The 18,991-nt window shown below is 44.9% G+C and overlaps 1 protein-coding gene across 1 annotated transcript in view; it reads right to left on the minus strand.

Moving 5' to 3' along the window:
- The window catches only part of LOC126293281 (uncharacterized), a 626,955-nt gene that overhangs the window by 54,884 nt on the left and 553,080 nt on the right, over window positions 1-18,991 (minus strand). Inside the window, exon 4 of the mRNA XM_049986403.1 lies at window positions 6,713-6,758. Within this exon, the coding sequence (XP_049842360.1) occupies window positions 6,713-6,758 (46 nt within the window). The remainder of the gene's footprint in view (window positions 1-6,712; window positions 6,759-18,991) is intronic.

Genomic DNA, 18,991 nt, shown 5'->3' on the forward strand with positions numbered 1-18,991 from the left:
GACCGATACCCCCATCGAACTGTTGACTACTGGAAACATGTTGCCTGGTTGGTCGAGTATCGCGGACATCGCTGCGGCCGGAAGAACGGGACCAATGATGACTGAAGGGAAGCGTTCATTGCAACAGAAGTGCAACCCTTTCGCAAATTCCTGGAGATTTCAATCCTGGGCCATCAGCGTGTGAACCATTCAACGAAAAATCGTCGATTTGGGCTTGCGGAGCCACTCTCGTGTACCCTTGATGACTGCACGACACAAGGTTTTACGCCTCGCCTGGGACCAATACCCCCATCGAACTGTTGACTACTGGAAACATGTTGCCCGGTTGGTCGAGTATCGCGGACATCGCTGCGGCCGGAAGAACGGGACCAATGATGACTGAAGGGAAGCGTTCATTGCAACAGAAGTGCAACCCTTTCGCAAATTGCTGGAGATTTCAATCCTGGGCCATCAGCGTGTGAACCATTCAACGAAAAATCGTCGATTTGGGCTTGCGGAGCCGCTCTCGTGTACCCTTGATGACTGCACGACACAAGGTTTTACGCCTCGCCTGGGACCAATACCCCCATCGAACTGTTGACTACTGGAAACATGTTGCCCGGTTGGTCGAGTATCGCGGACATCGCTGCGGCCGGAAGAACGGGACCAATGATGACTGAAGGGAAGCGTTCATTGCAACAGAAGTGCAACCCTTTCGCAAATTGCTGGAGATTTCAATCCTGGGCCATCAGCGTGTGAACCATTCAACGAAAAATCGTCGATTTGGGCTTGCGGAGCCGCTCTCGTGTACCCTTGATGACTGCACGACACAAGGTTTTACGCCTCGCCTGGGACCGATACCCCCATCGAACTGTTGACTACTGGAAACATGTTGCCTGGTTGGTCGAGTATCGCGGACATCGCTGCGGCCGGAAGAACGGGACCAATGATGACTGAAGGGAAGCGTTCATTGCAACAGAAGTGCAACCCTTTCGCAAATTCCTGGAGATTTCAATCCTGGGCCATCAGCGTGTGAACCATTCAACGAAAAATCGTCGATTTGGGCTTGCGGAGCCGCTCTCGTGTACCCTTGATGACTGCACGACACAAGGTTTTACGCCTCGCCTGGGACCAATACACCCATCGAACTGTTGACTACTGGAAACATGTTGCCCGGTTGGTCGAGTATCGCGGACATCGCTGCGGCCGGAAGAACGGGACCAATGATGACTGAAGGGAAGCGTTCATTGCAACAGAAGTGCAACCCTTTCGCAAATTGCTGGAGATTTCAATCCTGGGCCATCAGCGTGTGAACCATTCAACGAAAAATCGTCGATTTGGGCTTGCGGAGCCGCTCTCGTGTACCCTTGATGACTGCACGACACAAGGTTTTACGCCTCGCCTGGGACCGATACCCCCATCGAACTGTTGACTACTGGAAACATGTTGCCTGGTTGGTCGAGTATCGCGGACATCGCTGCGGCCGGAAGAACGGGACCAATGATGACTGAAGGGAAGCGTTCATTGCAACAGAAGTGCAACCCTTTCGCAAATTGCTGGAGATTTCAATCCTGGGCCATCAGCGTGTGAATCATTCAACGAAAAATCGTCGATTTGGGCTTGCGGAGCCGCTCTCGTGTACCCTTGATGACTGCACGACACAAGGTTTTACGCCTCGCCTGGGACCGATACCCCCATCGAACTGTTGACTACTGGAAACATGTTGCCTGGTTGGTCGAGTATCGCGGACATCGCTGCGGCCGGAAGAACGGGACCAATGATGACTGAAGGGAAGCGTTCATTGCAACAGAAGTGCAACCCTTTCGCAAATTCCTGGAGATTTCAATCCTGGGCCATCAGCGTGTGAACCATTCAACGAAAAATCGTCGATTTGGGCTTGCGGAGCCGCTCTCGTGTACCCTTGATGACTGCACGACACAAGGTTTTACGCCTCGCCTGGGACCGATACCCCCATCGAACTGTTGACTACTGGAAACATGTTGCCTGGTTGGTCGAGTATCGCGGACATCGCTGCGGCCGGAAGAACGGGACCAATGATGACTGAAGGGAAGCGTTCATTGCAACAGAAGTGCAACCCTTTCGCAAATTGCTGGAGATTTCAATCCTGGGCCATCAGCGTGTGAACCATTCAACGAAAAATCGTCGATTTGGGCTTGCGGAGCCGCTCTCGTGTACCCTTGATGACTGCACGACACAAGGTTTTACGCCTCGCCTGGGACCAATACCCCCATCGAACTGTTGACTACTGGAAACATGTTGCCCGGTTGGTCGAGTATCGCGGACATCGCTGCGGCCGGAAGAACGGGACCAATGATGACTGAAGGGAAGCGTTCATTGCAACAGAAGTGCAACCCTTTCGCAAATTGCTGGAGATTTCAATCCTGGGCCATCAGCGTGTGAACCATTCAACGAAAAATCGTCGATTTGGGCTTGCGGAGCCGCTCTCGTGTACCCTTGATGACTGCACGACACAAGGTTTTACGCCTCGCCTGGGACCGATACCCCCATCGAACTGTTGACTACTGGAAACATGTTGCCTGGTTGGTCGAGTATCGCGGACATCGCTGCGGCCGGAAGAACGGGACCAATGATGACTGAAGGGAAGCGTTCATTGCAACAGAAGTGCAACCCTTTCGCAAATTCCTGGAGATTTCAATCCTGGGCCATCAGCGTGTGAACCATTCAACGAAAAATCGTCGATTTGGGCTTGCGGAGCCGCTCTCGTGTACCCTTGATGACTGCACGACACAAGGTTTTACGTCTCGCCTGGGACCGATACCCCCATCGAACTGTTGACTACTGGAAACATGTTGCCTGGTTGGTCGAGTATCGCGGACATCGCTGCGGCCGGAAGAACGGGACTAATGATGACTGAAGGGAAGCGTTCATTGCAACAGAAGTGCAACCCTTTCGCAAATTGCTGGAGATTTCAATCCTGGGCCATCAGCGTGTGAACCATTCAACGAAAAATCGTCGATTTGGGCTTGCGGAGCCGCTCTCGTGTACCCTTGATGACTGCACGACACAAGGTTTTACGCCTCGCCTGGGACCAATACCCCCATCGAACTGTTGACTACTGGAAACATGTTGCCCGGTTGGTCGAGTATCGCGGACATCGCTGCGGCCGGAAGAACGGGACCAATGATGACTGAAGGGAAGCGTTCATTGCAACAGAAGTGCAACCCTTTCGCAAATTGCTGGAGATTTCAATCCTGGGCCATCAGCGTGTGAACCATTCAACGAAAAATCGTCGATTTGGGCTTGCGGAGCCGCTCTCGTGTACCCTTGATGACTGCACGACACAAGGTTTTACGCCTCGCCTGGGACCAATACCCCCATCGAACTGTTGACTACTGGAAACATGTTGCCCAGTTGGTCGAGTATCGCGGACATCGCTGCGGCCGGAAGAACGGGACCAATGATGACTGAAGGGAAGCGTTCATTGCAACAGAAGTGCAACCCTTTCGCAAATTCCTGGAGATTTCAATCCTGGGCCATCAGCGTGTGAACCATTCAACGAAAAATCGTCGATCTGGGCTTGCGGAGCCGCTCTCGTGTACCCTTGATGACTGCACGACACAAGGTTTTACGCCTCGCCTGGGACCAATACCCCCATCGAACTGTTGACTACTGGAAACATGTTGCCCGGTTGGTCGAGTATCGCGGACATCGCTGCGGCCGGAAGAACGGGACCAATGATGACTGAAGGGAAGCGTTCATTGCAACAGAAGTGCAACCCTTTCGCAAATTCCTGGAGATTTCAATCCTGGGCCATCAGCGTGTGAACCATTCAACGAAAAATCGTCGATTTGGGCTTGCGGAGCCGCTCTCGTGTACCCTTGATGACTGCACGACACAAGGTTTTACGCCTCGCCTGGGACCAATACCCCCATCGAACTGTTGACTACTGGAAACATGTTGCCCGGTTGGTCGAGTATCGCGGACATCGCTGCGGCCGGAAGAACGGGACCAATGATGACTGAAGGGAAGCGTTCATTGCAACAGAAGTGCAACCCTTTCGCAAATTCCTGGAGATTTCAATCCTGGGCCATCAGCGTGTGAACCATTCAACGAAAAATCGTCGATCTGGGCTTGCGGAGCCGCTCTCGTGTACCCTTGATGACTGCACGACACAAGGTTTTACGCCTCGCCTGGGACCAATACCCCCATCGAACTGTTGACTACTGGAAACATGTTGCCCGGTTGGTCGAGTATCGCGGACATCGCTGCGGCCGGAAGAACGGGACCAATGATGACTGAAGGGAAGCGTTCATTGCAACAGAAGTGCAACCCTTTCGCAAATTCCTGGAGATTTCAATCCTGGGCCATCAGCGTGTGAACCATTCAACGAAAAATCGTCGATTTGGGCTTGCGGAGCCGCTCTCGTGTACTCTTGATGACTGCACGACACAAGGTTTTACGCCTCGCCTGGGACCAATACCCCCATCGAACTGTTGACTACTGGAAACATGTTGCCCGGTTGGTCGAGTATCGCGGACATCGCTGCGGCCGGAAGAACGGAACCAATGATGACTGAAGGGAAGCGTTCATTGCAACAGAAGTGCAACCCTTTCGCAAATTCCTGGAGATTTCAATCCTGGGCCATCAGCGTGTGAACCATTCAACGAAAAATCGTCGATTTGGGCTTGCGGAGCCGCTCTCGTGTACCCTTGATGACTGCACGACACAAGGTTTTACGCCTCGCCTGGGACCAATACCCCCATCGAACTGTTGACTACTGGAAACATGTTGCCCAGTTGGTCGAGTATCGCGGACATCGCTGCGGCCGGAAGAACGGGACCAATGATGACTGAAGGGAAGCGTTCATTGCAACAGAAGTGCAACCCTTTCGCAAATTCCTGGAGATTTCAATCCTGGGCCATCAGCGTGTGAACCATTCAACGAAAAATCGTCGATTTGGGCTTGCAGAGCCGCTCTCGTGTACCCTTGATGACTGCACGACACAAGGTTTTACGCCTCGCCTGGGACCAATACCCCCATCGAACTGTTGACTACTGGAAACATGTTGCCTGGTTGGTCGAGTATCGCGGACATCGCTGCGGCCGGAAGAACGGGACCAATGATGACTGAAGGGAAGCGTTCATTGCAACAGAAGTGCAACCCTTTCGCAAAATCCTGGAGATTTCAATCCTGGGCCATCAGCGTGTGAACCATTCAACGAAAAATCGTCGATATGGGCTTCCGGAGCAGCTCTCGTGTACCTCTGATGACTGCACGACACAAGGTTTTACGCCTCGCCTGGGACCGATACCCTCATCGATATGTTGACTACTGGAAACATGTTGCCTCGTTGGTCGAGTCTCCTTTAAAATTTTATTGAGCGGATGGACGTGGGCGTGTATGGAGAGAATCTCATGAATCCATGGCCACTGCTTATTAGCAGGGGCTGTTCAAGGTGGCGTGGGGCGTGTGCAGTCAGAGTGATATGGTACTCTGACAGGTGACACGTAATTAAATATCCTGTCTGATCACCTCCATCCATTCCGACGGATTCGGGCAGTTCCAGCTGGACAGTGCGACACCCCACACGTCCAGAGGCTCTAGGAACACTTTCCCGAATTTAAACGTTTCCGTTGGCCACCACGCATGAACACAACTAAACATGTCTGGGATGAAACTTCCTGGCAGATTAAAACTGTGTGCCCGACCGAGATTCGAACTCGGGACCTTTGCCTTTTGCGGGCAAGTGCTCTACCATCTGAGCTACCGAAGCACGACTCACGCCAGGTACTCACAGCTTTACTTCTGCCAATATTCGTCTCCTACCTTCCAAACTTTACAGAAGCTCTCCTGTGAACCTTGCAGAACTAGCACTCCTGAAAGAAAGGATATTGCGGAGACATGGCTTAGCCACAGCCTGGGAGATGTTTCCAGAATGAGATTTTCACTGTGCAGCGAAGTGTGCGCTGATATGAAACTTCCTGGCAGATTGAAACTGTGCGCCCAACTGAGACTCGAACTCGGGACCTTTGCCTTTCGCGGATCGGCGGAAGCAGAATTTGGTCCGTCTCTAAGACAGCGCCATCTCGTAGTGTGGAGAAGAGCTTCTGTAAAGTTTGGAAGGTAGGAGACGAGATACTGGCAGAAGTAAAGCTGTGAGTACCGGGCGTGCGTCGTGCTTCGATAGCTCAGATGGTAGAGCACTTGCCCGCGAAAGGCAAAGGTCCCGAGTTCGAGTCTCGGTCGGGCACACAGTTTTAATCTGCCAGGAAGTTTATATCAGCGCACACTCCGCTGCAGAGTGAAAATCTCATTCTGGAAATATCTGGGATGTCTTGCAACCTGCTGTTCAGAAGAGATCTACACCGCGTGGTACTCTTCCGTACAGTCCTTCGGGATTGGTGGTATCAGTTCCATCCAGGACTACTTCAGACATTAGTCGAATCCATGCCACGTCTTGTTGAGGCACTTGTACCATTTTCTTCGGCTCCTTGTAATTCGATGTTTCTGAAATGAAGCAACCAAAGCAGCTTCCGTGAAAGTTTGTAGGGGAAAACTAGCGCTCGGAAAGAAATCGGTACCGTATACAAGGAGTTAGGTATTTAACATGTTCTGAAATAAGCCGTGCAGTACTACGCCTCCTCTACCAAGTTCTTTAAAGTACATACTTCCCGTAGCCGATTAATTAAACACTGTTTCATTACAGCTGGCAAGTTGCGCAAAGTCTTAGACAAAGAGGAGAGCTACTCACCGAAGGAATTCTTCAGGTCTTCCAGCTGCTTCACCTCGTCGAAGTTCTGCAACAGAGAACAAGAGGCGCCGGATTAAAAGAAGGTCCTCAGCTCGCACGCTAATTAATGATGTTCTCCGAAGAGCAAAGAAAAACACACAAGATAAAGAAGGAAGGAAGGTATGTAGGTAGACCTACTGCATTTGATAACGTCGCTCGGCAAGTGATTTAATCATAGAGGGGTTAAATTTTCTTATGCATATAGTCGCAGAAGAAGCTGAGTAGCACTGTGATGGTAGTGGTTATGATACTAAACTGTTGCATGGAGGGTCGTGAGTTAAAAGCTCACATAGACTGTACAATTTAATTTCTATATTCGGTTCGAGTACATTCTAGAAGTATTCAAAAATGTCAGGCATCATTGCAATGGGATGTTCTGTTGCTGTATGTACAGGGTGGTCAAAAAGTCAGTATAAATTTGAAAACTGAATAAATCACGGAATAATGCAGATAGAGAGGTACAAATTTACACACATGCTTGGAATGACATGGGATTTTACTAGATAAAAAAAAAAATACAAAAGTTCAAAAAATGTTCGACAGATGGCGCTTCATCTGATAAGAATAGCAATAATTAGCATAACAAAGCAAAGATGATGTTCTTTACGGGAAATGCTCAATATGTCCACCATCATTCCTCAACAATAGCTGTAGTCGAGGAATAGTGCTGTGAACAGCACTGTAAAACATGTCCGGAGTTATGGTGAGGCATTGGCGTCGGATGTTGTCTTTCAGCATGCCGAGAGATGTCAGCCGATCACGACACACTTGCGACTTCAGGTAACCCTAAAGCCAATAATCGCACGGACTGAGGTCTGGGGACCTGGGAGGCCAAGCATGACGAAAGTGGCGGCTGAGCACACGATCACCACCAAACGACGCGCGCAAGAGATCTTTCACGCGCCATCTGTCGGACATTTTGTGAACTTTTTTTTGTTCTAATAAAACCCCATGTCATTTCAAGCATGTGTGTCACTTTTCACATTATTCCTTGGTTTATTAAGTTTTCAAATTTATACTGACTTTTTGATCACCCTGTATACTGTATGTGTTGTGACCGAAGGTAGTTCCCTCTGTGCTCTTGTATGTGCAAGTGCTGAATAAACCTTCGTTAAGCGAAGTCAGTGTTTGTCATTCATACAACTACACCTTCCTTATTTGAAAAATAAAATGTCGAAAACTGTCTTCCTCTGTGATAAATAAATAATACACACTCACAAAAAAAAGCTAACCGATTTTGAAAATCAGTGGAGTTGGAGATAGGTCCGTGTTGTGATATAAAGCTAGGAATTTTTTGCAGTGAAATTTTTATTTTTAAAATGGTTTAATCAGGATGGAAATTACGCAGAGAGTACAGCAAATTAGTACTAAAACACATTTATTCGTCCGACAATGAAAAGTCCTACAAAAGTTCACAACATATCTTCACATGCTGTCTTTGACACAACACATACCAATGTTTTCTACATTATATGAAGTTTTGCGGGGCATATGCGTCCCACTAAGCACAAATCAGCTGAATTACTGAGGTGTCTAGTAATGTTTCAAATCTGTGTCTATGATGTAGGTATAAGAAAAAGCACTTAGTTACTTCAGACGCTCTTGGAGCGGAGAAGGTGGTTTGATCTGATTTTCGTAAAACATACACTCATAGCTCAACTCTGGGTCTTACTTTAGGGGGACATATGTGTCACATCAGTAACGAAAGGGTTAAAAAAGGAGCACATAATTTATAACACATTACCTCATACACAAATAAATAACTGAAGTTTTGGGAGTAATACACACTACTAGTCACGAAAATTGCACTACCAGAAATGGTAGAAAATAACCAAATTTTACTTATTGTGCTTGAAGAGTGCAGTATTGGTTGGACATGTTACAAACAAAAACTTTTCTGAACTAGTGGTTGAAAAAACGGCTACCAACATATCTTACAGTTCCCTCCCGTTACCGGGTACAACAGGTGTCATAGTGCCCTATATAAAAGGAAAGAAGATAATAAGAGCTGGAAATTGCATAGTACATTATTGGCATAAGTATTGACAGCAACGTGTCTTCATTTCTTTGAGGGCTTGCATTTTTATTACTTGCGTGTAACTCGCAATATTATTGTAATAAACGTTTCTTGGACAAATCCCAGCGTACGATTCAAAACGTCAGGGACCAAAAGATGCCTCATACACGGCGGGGACAAACTAAAATGTAACACAACTGAAAATTCAAATAAATAGTAACATGTATAAAAATCGACAGTGACAGAAAACAGAGGGAGATCAACGCAAAAGAAATCCTAAAATAAAACTCACTACACACGTAATCGACAACTAGAATTCACCTACATAGGTCAGTTCTAGTTGTCGATTCACAAGATTTGTTGCGAACACAGTTTCGAATTTAGGGTAAACGATGGGTCACTGTTAGCACATCGAACAATAATTCACAATTTCTACATTTACTGACAGCTTACAAGTCGCTAAAAAAAAGTATATTTACATTAGGTGTCAGAAAAGCTTTTGGAAGTGGTTTTTTTTTTTTTTTTTTTTTTTTTTTTTTTAAAAGCGTTGTCAGTCTGTTCATTGAGGATGTTGTCTCACAACATCCTTTTATTTGTAAATATTTCTTCAATGATGTTCGTAATATTGCCCTTGTTTGAACATTCAAGGATCTTTAACAATGTGAATGGTGGACTTGTTTAGTCGAATTGCACTGAGGTGCTTCTTAAGTGGAAGCCTGTGTCTTTGTGGTGATTTGGACAAGATTGTCGAACTAGTTTGTGTATATAAGATTTCTTACGGCGGTGGATGGAAGTAGCTATATTAAGGATGGCTTGATGTTACACCTTATTGTTTCTGAAGAAACTTATATTGATATTTGTACTTTTGAGGAGATTGGCTGTTTCATTTGAGAGGCTACGTGCATATTTCTGTACCTCTGTCGGTAAGAACGGAACCCTTTTAGGACCACTTTGTTGTCTGTTTCCACTTCTGTGGTAGATGTTTGTTTTGTATTTCCCGTAAGAGTATTATACTGTTTGTGAACACGGACGCTCGTACACTTTTTCTTCAAATTTTTCGGCTGTCCACGTCTGAGTGTTAAATAACCAGTGGAAGAGGGAGCTGCCCTGAGTGTTTTTCAGCGCATGCAGATGTAGACGCAGCAGCCAAGTTAAACGGTTTTTCTCTGCAGCCTGGAGCAACTCAATTTGCATTCAGCTGTCTTTACTGCGCATTGCTTGTTGCATTTTTGAAAAGGGGTTTTCTTACCGCCAACAGCAAACGCAATACTGTTTCTATTTGCGGTTTTCAGCTATGCGACCCAATTCTATCTTCTTCCACTTACACACGGATGAGAGAGAGAGGAGAAGGAAGTGTTTCTATGGGGAAGAATCACACCGGTTTGCAGTTAATTAGAATAGCCTACGTCCTCGAACAGCTGCAGTGCGAACGTTTAGACAACTATTCGAGCCATTAAAAAAAAAACAACAACAACAACAACAACGGGTTAATGAGAAGGAAAAATACTTGTCGGGTTGAATACAGACATTTCTTTTCAAAGTATTCTTATTTTTTAAATAATTTAATATTTGTAAACTCACACGCGTTTTACTTTTGTTATGGAATTTCCTGTTACGGAAATCTACGTCTACATGTATACTCCGCTATCAACCAAGCGGTGTGTGGCGGAGGGCACAATTCGCACCAAAGTCATATCCCCCCCCTCTGTTCCACTCGCGGATCGCGCGAGGGAAAAACGACTGTCTGAACGCCTCAGTACGAGCTCTTATTTCCCTTATCTTCGAATGATGATCATTACGCGCGATTTGAAAGTTAGTGATAATAATATATGCTCAACATCCTCGGTGAAGATCGGATTTCGGAATTTACAGAGCAGCCCCTTCTGTTTAGCGCGTCGTGTATGTGCAAGTGTGTCCCACTTCAAACTTTCTACGAGATTTGTAACGCTCTCGCAATGGCTAAGTGTACCAGTCACGAATCTTGCCGCTCTTCTTTGGACCTTCTCAATCTCTTGTATCAGACCCAACTGGTAAGGGTCACATACAGACGAACAATACTCCAAGACTGGACGAACTAACGTGTTGTATGCAATTTCCCTTGTTGAAGGGCTGCATCGCTTCAGGATTCTACCAATAAACCACAATCTAGAGGTTGACTTACACGTTACTTGTGTAATCTGATCATCAATTTGAGGTCATTTCGAATAGTCACTCCCAGATACTTGACGGATGTTATCGCTTCCAAAGCCTGGGCATTTATTTTGTACTCGTACATTAATGGGGATTTTCACCCTGTTATACGCAGTAGGTTACACTTACTAATACTGAGAGATTACTGCCAGTCATTACAGCACGCATTTATTTTCTGCAAAGCATGACTGATTTGTTCACAACTTTCCTGAAGACTACAGCATCATCAGCAAACAGGCTCAGGCAACAATATCATCAACCCGATCGTTTATGTAAATAATAAAAAGCAGAGGACCTATTACGCTGCCCTGGGGACCACCTGAAGTTACGCTTGTTCCTGTTGAAGTCTCCCCATTCAGGACGACATACGGCTCCCTGTCTGTTAGAAAACTTTCTATCCAACCGCATATGTCATCGCATACACCGTAAGCTCTCACTTTTTGTTGCTTAAGGAGTAACTGGTTACTGTAAATTCAAAGAACCGTTGTTGGTATGTTGAATCATTCCGCACCGCCAGCAACTGTCAACATTTGGTTTACTTTTTCGTCCTACCGTTCAATTTCGGCACTAGCCTGTTTTCAGGCATTTAGACATCTGTCGTTGAAAATAACCTACAGCCGAATCGTACAAAGAACAGCGGAGTCATCCAAAATTATTTTTGCTAGTACGCTGTAGGACGGCGAGCGTTATAGGGCACACCTGCACACCTAAATTGTTTGAGGCTTGTCGTCCCCTAGACCTGATGATAAGATTCTATTGTCAAGTGAATCTTTGTTCCACGAAGGTCTTAATCGACTTTCACATCAAATCCTGTTATCCGATTAAACTGAAAGTTTTGGCCATGGGCAGAATCAACGACAGCTCTGTATTACACTTCCATGTGACAAAAATATAAGAACACGACTCCGAATTAGTGTACGAAAATAATATTTTCAGTCTAATTTTATTCAGAATTCATATCCCAGTTTTTTTCACAGGTTTTCTGTTCGTTTCAAAATTGTTACCTTACAGTTTCCATTATACCTTTATATAAGACAACAATTTTGCTCGGACGCATGTTGTCATGTGTCATGCTGTCCTCGACTTAAAGACTCATTACATTTGGAAATGACTTGTTACTGAGCCGTGGGCGTCCAAAAGCTTGCGCCTTGGTCATCTTCCGGTTTTCAGAGATAAAATAAAACCAGTATTACAAAACTTATTATAAATTCTTCAGTTCCTAGTGGGATCCATAAAATGATGACAATTTAACATTATTCATAGTGTATCAGGATGGACGTATCTGTTTTTCAGAGCTGACTTCAACGAACCTTGATATGAAGTGAATGCTCCTAGATTTAGCATCAGAGCCCATTTCACACAAGGAAAAAAATCCATCTACATGCACTGACGTTCCTTTCATTAAAAAGAAACCAGATGACAACCCGACGTTGGGCAATCATTTTGTCAGTTTCCTATTAGAATCGGAAACAGAAAAATGAATTTTTTTTCGATATTACACAATTCATTTCCATGTACTTGCGAAAATAAAGTTTCAAATTATCAGGCAGCTATACAAAGAAATATGTGAAAGTACAGCGCCTTCGCATGTGTACAACGCGATTTTGCAAACATCTCTATGGCTCTGTTGAAGGCTGTTGTTTTCGTCTATAGCCAATTGCGTTTCGCAATTGAAAGCTGTCAAAAGCGCTGACAAGTGTTACGGATTTTCCTAATTGGACATGACTGTTCGAGCATCTTAGTACTGAAGAATAAATGTATCGAAACTTCACGCATCTCAGTGTTCCTGACGTTAAATCTCTTGAACTGTGTATCGTACAATGATTTATTTGTGAAGTACATTTAGCGGTGTGTGTGAATACCGTACGCGAAGAATGTTACGAAAACAGTTAGTGGCAAAGAAGAAAATGGTCGAGCGGTTCTAGGCGCTTCAGTCCGGAACCATGCTGCTGCTACGGTCGCAATCCTGCGTCGGGCATGGATGTGTGTGATGTCCTTAGGTTGGTTAAGTTTGATGACCTCAGATGTTAAGTCACATAGTGCTTAGAACCATTTGAAAAAAGAAAACAAAATTTAAACATCCTGCATGATCCAGGAGTAGTTCACGTACCTCATTGTTTATGACGTCATATCTCCTGAAATGTCATAGGTGGTCCTTACCCCCACAGAGAATGTTGTCTGGCGGTAAGGAATATATATGTCAAGTTTGGCTGAAATCGGTTCCGTGGTTTGTGAGGTGTCGAACACACATTTACATATAGAAGTAAAAACTTCAAAAGCCAAGATTCCTTTCATCTGATATGTGAACATGAGCTTGTGCAGTCGTTCCAAGATGTATGATATTTTGCTAAAATCTTCTTTTATTCTTGACAGGAACGTACAAATGGGCGGACGTGAGACCCATATATGTTATAAGCGTGATACATAGCATGTAGGAACACAGATATGGATAACAGAATCCATACATATTATAAAAATGTATGTATTACGTTGGTGCATAAGTTCGTAGTATGTTGCATGTTGGTGTTTCGGGTTGATATGGGTTTATTTATCGATCGTCGTTTTTTATTTGTAATACAGTATAGCTATCTGAGTTTGTCAGCTGAAGATAAAAAGTGGAGCTGTGCTCGCTAGAAGATTGAGTGCCAAGAGGGGAGATCAGAATATTTCCTATATACAGGGTGTTTATAAATGAGTATCGGGGTTTTAACGCTTTATAATATTTACTATATTAAACTTACAATTATAAATGATATCTCTGATGAAAGAGCAACTCGAACAGTTTTACCAAGAACCTTATAAATGTCCAATGTGAGAACCATTTGTCAAACGTCACACGTCAAGTCTATGTACCCAAGTGCTGGATAGGCCGCAAGGGGCTCAATGGCAGGGCTTGCTTTGCATGGCCTCCATGTTCACCCAACCTAACGCCGTGCGATTTTTTCCTTTGGGGCTTCATCGAGTATCGTGTGTAAGTGCCTCCTCTACCAGCAGACCTCCCTGAATTAAGAAACGGGACTGAAGCATGTAACATCCACGATATAAATTTTAGCTACATCGCGACGAGAGGAAATTATGCCTCTAACAGTTATAGCTACGACATATGAAAAAACAGTGAAATAAAACGACGATAAATATTAATTATTTATATAATATTTTATGATGTAATTGGACATATCGATGTGTATCATACAAAGACAATGATAATTGTAAATCCCTTTTATGATCTGCGTTTGTCTTCCTTTGTTTTTACCTTTTGTAGGTAGCGGACGCAAGACGCATATCAAACTGAGGACTGTTAAGAAATGTTAATTATTACCTGAGAATAGAGTTCATTATTATTATTATAAATACGAGTGAATAATTATATTTTTAACTTGAATTCCTCTCTCAATAAGAATTATCTGTGTTAATTATTTCTTTCCGCCGGAAGTAGCGCAGCTATTGATGATAGCGATTTGTATCGCGTTTTTGTATGTGTTTCTTACGAAAGTATCAAAGGTTCGCTTGATGCAAATTAGTGTCAATAGTGCACAATATGAAAATAAAGTTTAATAAGCATTTCAAATACTGCCGCCATCTTAACAATTACCTCAGCGGCAAATTCAAATTACGCAACTCCGCAGACATAAATGCCGAAGGTAATAAAAATGTGTAAAAATAAATGTGCACCGGTGGTCCCGAACTCTTTTTCATGAATAATTCGAATCAGATTGGTTCTTTAGAAACAGTGCTCATAGCACGATCCATATAACAAACGTTTGTTGCCGATCTACGGAGCCGAAATTAATTACGCACGAGTTGCGAAGATTATTGTTTCAGGTAACATACGTCAGTGTTGTGCGCGGCCGATGTTCGGTGGTTTTAATGAGCATTTAGCTGAAGATAACTGTTTCCATCATAATCAATAGTTGTATAGAGTCTGTTGTATGAACTGTGATTTAGTGACACACAACGTTAACTTGGATTTATTTAGCAACTTGACCAAATCTTTAGCCAGGAGAAGAAATTATTTTGTAATTAGTCACTGTAATGAAATAATGTTATCATTTTCATTTACGCATTAGTTAAATACCAAACCACTGAATAACACAGCTAACGCCACAAGCAGCAGTTACTAAGACCACCGAAGACACACTTATCAATGTTTGGGAAGAACTCGGCTATAGACTTGACGTGTGATGTGTGACTGTGACATGGTGCTCACATTGAACATTTATAAGGTTCTTGGTAAAACTGTTCGAGTTGCTCTTTCATTTGACATATCATTTATAACTGCAAGTTTAATACACCTTGTATTATTCTGCTTCAGTTCAAGAGAGCGTTGACAGCTTTGCTGAGTGTCTCTCTCTCTCTCTCTCTCTCTCTCTCTCTCTCTCTGTGTGTGTGTGTGTGTGTGTGTGTGTGTGTGTGTGTGTGTGTGTGTGTTCCTGTTATATCGTATCATGTAGGAGCAGGTTCACAATAATGATTGGTTGGTTTTTAGGGGAGGAGACCAGACAGCGTGGTCATCGGTCTCATCGGATTAGGGAAGGATGGGGAAGGAAGTCGGCCGTGCCCTTCCAAAGGAACCATCCCGGCATTTGCCTGGAGCGATTTAAGGAAATCACGGAAAACCTAAATCAGGATGGCCGGACGCGGGATTGAACCGTCTTACTCGCGAATGCGAGTCCAGTGTGCTAACCACTGCGCCATCTCGCTCGGTCACAATAATGACACAGATGCTAATTCAGTAATAATGTATGTTCATGTAATACTGATCAGGACAGTTCAGAATTTATCGTGAGTTTGGGATTGCAATTACGAATTGATGAGCGAACTGCGGCAGTCTGAATTGTAATACGTTTCAATTCCGCGTATTTACTTACTTTATTAAATATTTTCTGAGTTTTATCTAGTTCCAAATTTCTCGTTATTAAACTCCAATGTTCAGAACTGTGTTTCCCTTTTCGTAACGTTGTTAGCTGTTCCCAATAGACCATTTCCTCCGACCACCAGCAAGAGTTTCTGCCGTCAGCTAATTTGCCACAAGTCGCAGCTGCGGAACAGTTGAGAGGAGTTGCGGAAGTTCCAGCGCACTCCGTGGCCCAGTTACTGCGACTGCGGTCCATCCCAAAGGCGGCGGCATGCGGTCGGCACGCTTCAAAGAGAAATCAGACTGAGGCACATCGCCTTACGGATTTTTCTGTTTTTAATTCACTAGCTGAAATGTACTCGCTTCTCTTGATCTACTTTCTTTCTTTTGTGAAATAGGCAGAAAGTGTGCAACTCCTCATCTCACTTGTATAGAAACTACACTACTGGCCATTAAAATTGTTACACCAGGAAGATGACGTACTACAAACGCGAAATTTAACTGACAGGAACAAGATGCTGTGATATGCAAATGATTAGTTTTTCAGAGCATTCACACAAGGTTGGCGCGGGTGGCGACACCTACAACGTGCTGACATGAGAGAAGTTTCCAATCGATTTCTCATACGCAAACGGCGGTTGACCGGCGTTGTCTGGTGAAACGTTGTTGTGATGCTTACCATCACGTTTAGGACTTTGATAAAGGCCGGATTGTAGCCTATCGCGATTGCTGTCTATCGTATCGCGACGTTGCTGCTCGCGATGGTCGAGATCCAATGACTGTTAGCAGAATATGGAATCGGTGGGTAAAACGGAACGCCGTGCTGGATCCCAACGGCCTTCTATCACTAGCAGTCGAGATGACAGGCATCTTATCCGCATGGCTGTAACGGACCGTGCAGCCACGTCTCGATCCCTGAGTCAACAAACGGGGAGGTTTGTAAGACAACAACCATCTGGACGAACAGTTCAACGACGTTTGCAGCAGCATGGACTATCAGCTCGGAGACCATGGCTGCGGTTACCCTTGACGCTGCATCACAGACAGGAGCGCCTGCGATGGTGTACTCAACGACGAACCTGGGTGCACGAATGGCAAAACGTCATTTTTTCGGATGCATCCATGTACTGTTTACAGCATCAGGATGGTAGCATCCGTGTTTGGCGACATCGCGGAGAACGCACATTGGAAGCGTGTATTCGTCATCGCCTTACTGGCGTATCACCCGGCGTGATGGTACGAGGTGCCATTGTTTGCACGTCTCGGTCACCTCTTGTTCGCATTGACGGCACTTTCAAAAGTCAACGTTACATTTTAGATGTGTTACGACCCGTGGCTCTACCCTTCATTCGATCCCTGCGAAACCTTACATTTCAGCAGCCCGACCTCATGTTTCAGGTCCTGTACTGGCCTTTCTGGATAGAAAAATTGTTCGACTGCTGCCCTGGCCAGCACATTCTCCAGATCTCTCACAAATTGAGAACGCCTGGGCAATGGTGGCCGAGCAACTGGCTCGTCACAATACGCCAGTCACTACACTTGATGAACTGTGGAATCGTGTTGAAGCTGCATGGGCAGCTGTGCCTGTACAATCCGTCCAAGCTGTGTTTGACTCAACGCCCAGGCGTATCAAGGCCGTTATTGCGGCCAGAGGTGGTCGTTCTGGATACTGATTCTCAGGAGCTATGCACCAAAATTGCATGAAAATGTAATCACATGTTAGTTCTAGTATAATATATTTGTCCAATGAATACCCGTTTATCATCTGCATTTCTTCATGGTGTTGCAGTTATAATGGTCAGTAGTGTAGCTTTTTCAAAGTATACTGTTGTAAATTACTGTTGCATGAATATATTTTGTGATCATCCAACACGCTACATGCAATTGTTCCAGCGACAAGCACGATTATTTTGAATTTACTCTGCAGCACTGGAACTTTTGCCTTTGTGTTTTACTGATGCCATAGTAGTCGCAGACTTTGAAAGCTGAATAGAAAGTCAATTGCACTAAATATAGACTTGCCTTTTTCATTTCCGCTTCTGCTGTGTTGTTTAAAGGCTTTAATTTTCTCTTTTTTGTTTTTTGTTTTTTTTGGAACGACTGATCAGGAACAGGGGGAAATTTTAGGAATTCTGTTGGGGACTGTACGCTTCCGTCTTACTTCGTCATTCTATCAGTGGTTTTAAATTTTTCCCCTCTGGTGTTATATTCTGTTTTCGCTCCTTGTTTCTTGATCTACGTCGTATTTTGTTGCTAAATTGATGGCTCACACTAGCATTCTCTATGTATGTAGTTTCTCTCCATAAGCCGGTACCCCTTTTCGCTGAATTATTCCACTCTCTTTACTGCATCGCACACCTCATTCGTTAAGAGGAAAAAAAAAAAATGGTTCAAATGGCTCTAAGCACTATGAGACTAATCATCTGAGGTCATCAGTCCCCTAGACGTTGAACTACTTAAACCTAACTAACCTAAGGACATCACACACATCCATGCCCGAGGCAGGATTCTAACTTGCGACCGTAGCAGCAGCGCGGTTCCAGACAGAACCGCTAAGAGGTTTTCGCCAGAGATGCGATATGTGCCATTTTGAAGTAACTTTCGGGAATATTCGTATATAGGTCGAGAACATTATATAACAATCCCAATTTTTTTCCTTTTTATTTCAAGAACCGAAATCAGTGAAGTTAAGTTGGTTTTCAAGCGCTGCATTGTCTTACTAACAGAAGTAACCATCGTCTCCCAACTGTTCCTCTAGCCAACCAAATCTTCTCGGGCTTCCAGCGGCGCCAGATGGTTAAAATCCCTCAAGCTTTCGACCTTGCTCTCCTCAGTGTTTACAGCCGAGCTCTTCTCCCTGTATCAGGCCACGGAGTACATCCGGCGACACAACCTTTCCACTTGTGTCCTCTGCTCAGACTCTCTCAGTGCCCTTCACACCGCCCATCCCATAGTGCAGTGGGTCCAGGAAAACTGTAACTTGCTCACTCTTGGTGGAGCCAATGTCATGTTTCTGAGGGTCCCTAGTCACGCCGGTCTGCCAAGGCTGGAGTCCTCGTACGTCAGCGGCGATTACCTATGATCTCTGCGTTTCCATCTGTTATGAGGTGGTGTCCTTTTGGCATCGCCAATGGTCCTCCATTCACGAGAATAAGCGTCGGCTCATTAAGCCTCTCCC

Source organism: Schistocerca gregaria, chromosome 10, assembly GCF_023897955.1.
Source record: "Schistocerca gregaria isolate iqSchGreg1 chromosome 10, iqSchGreg1.2, whole genome shotgun sequence".
Taxonomy (NCBI): domain Eukaryota; kingdom Metazoa; phylum Arthropoda; class Insecta; order Orthoptera; family Acrididae; genus Schistocerca; species Schistocerca gregaria.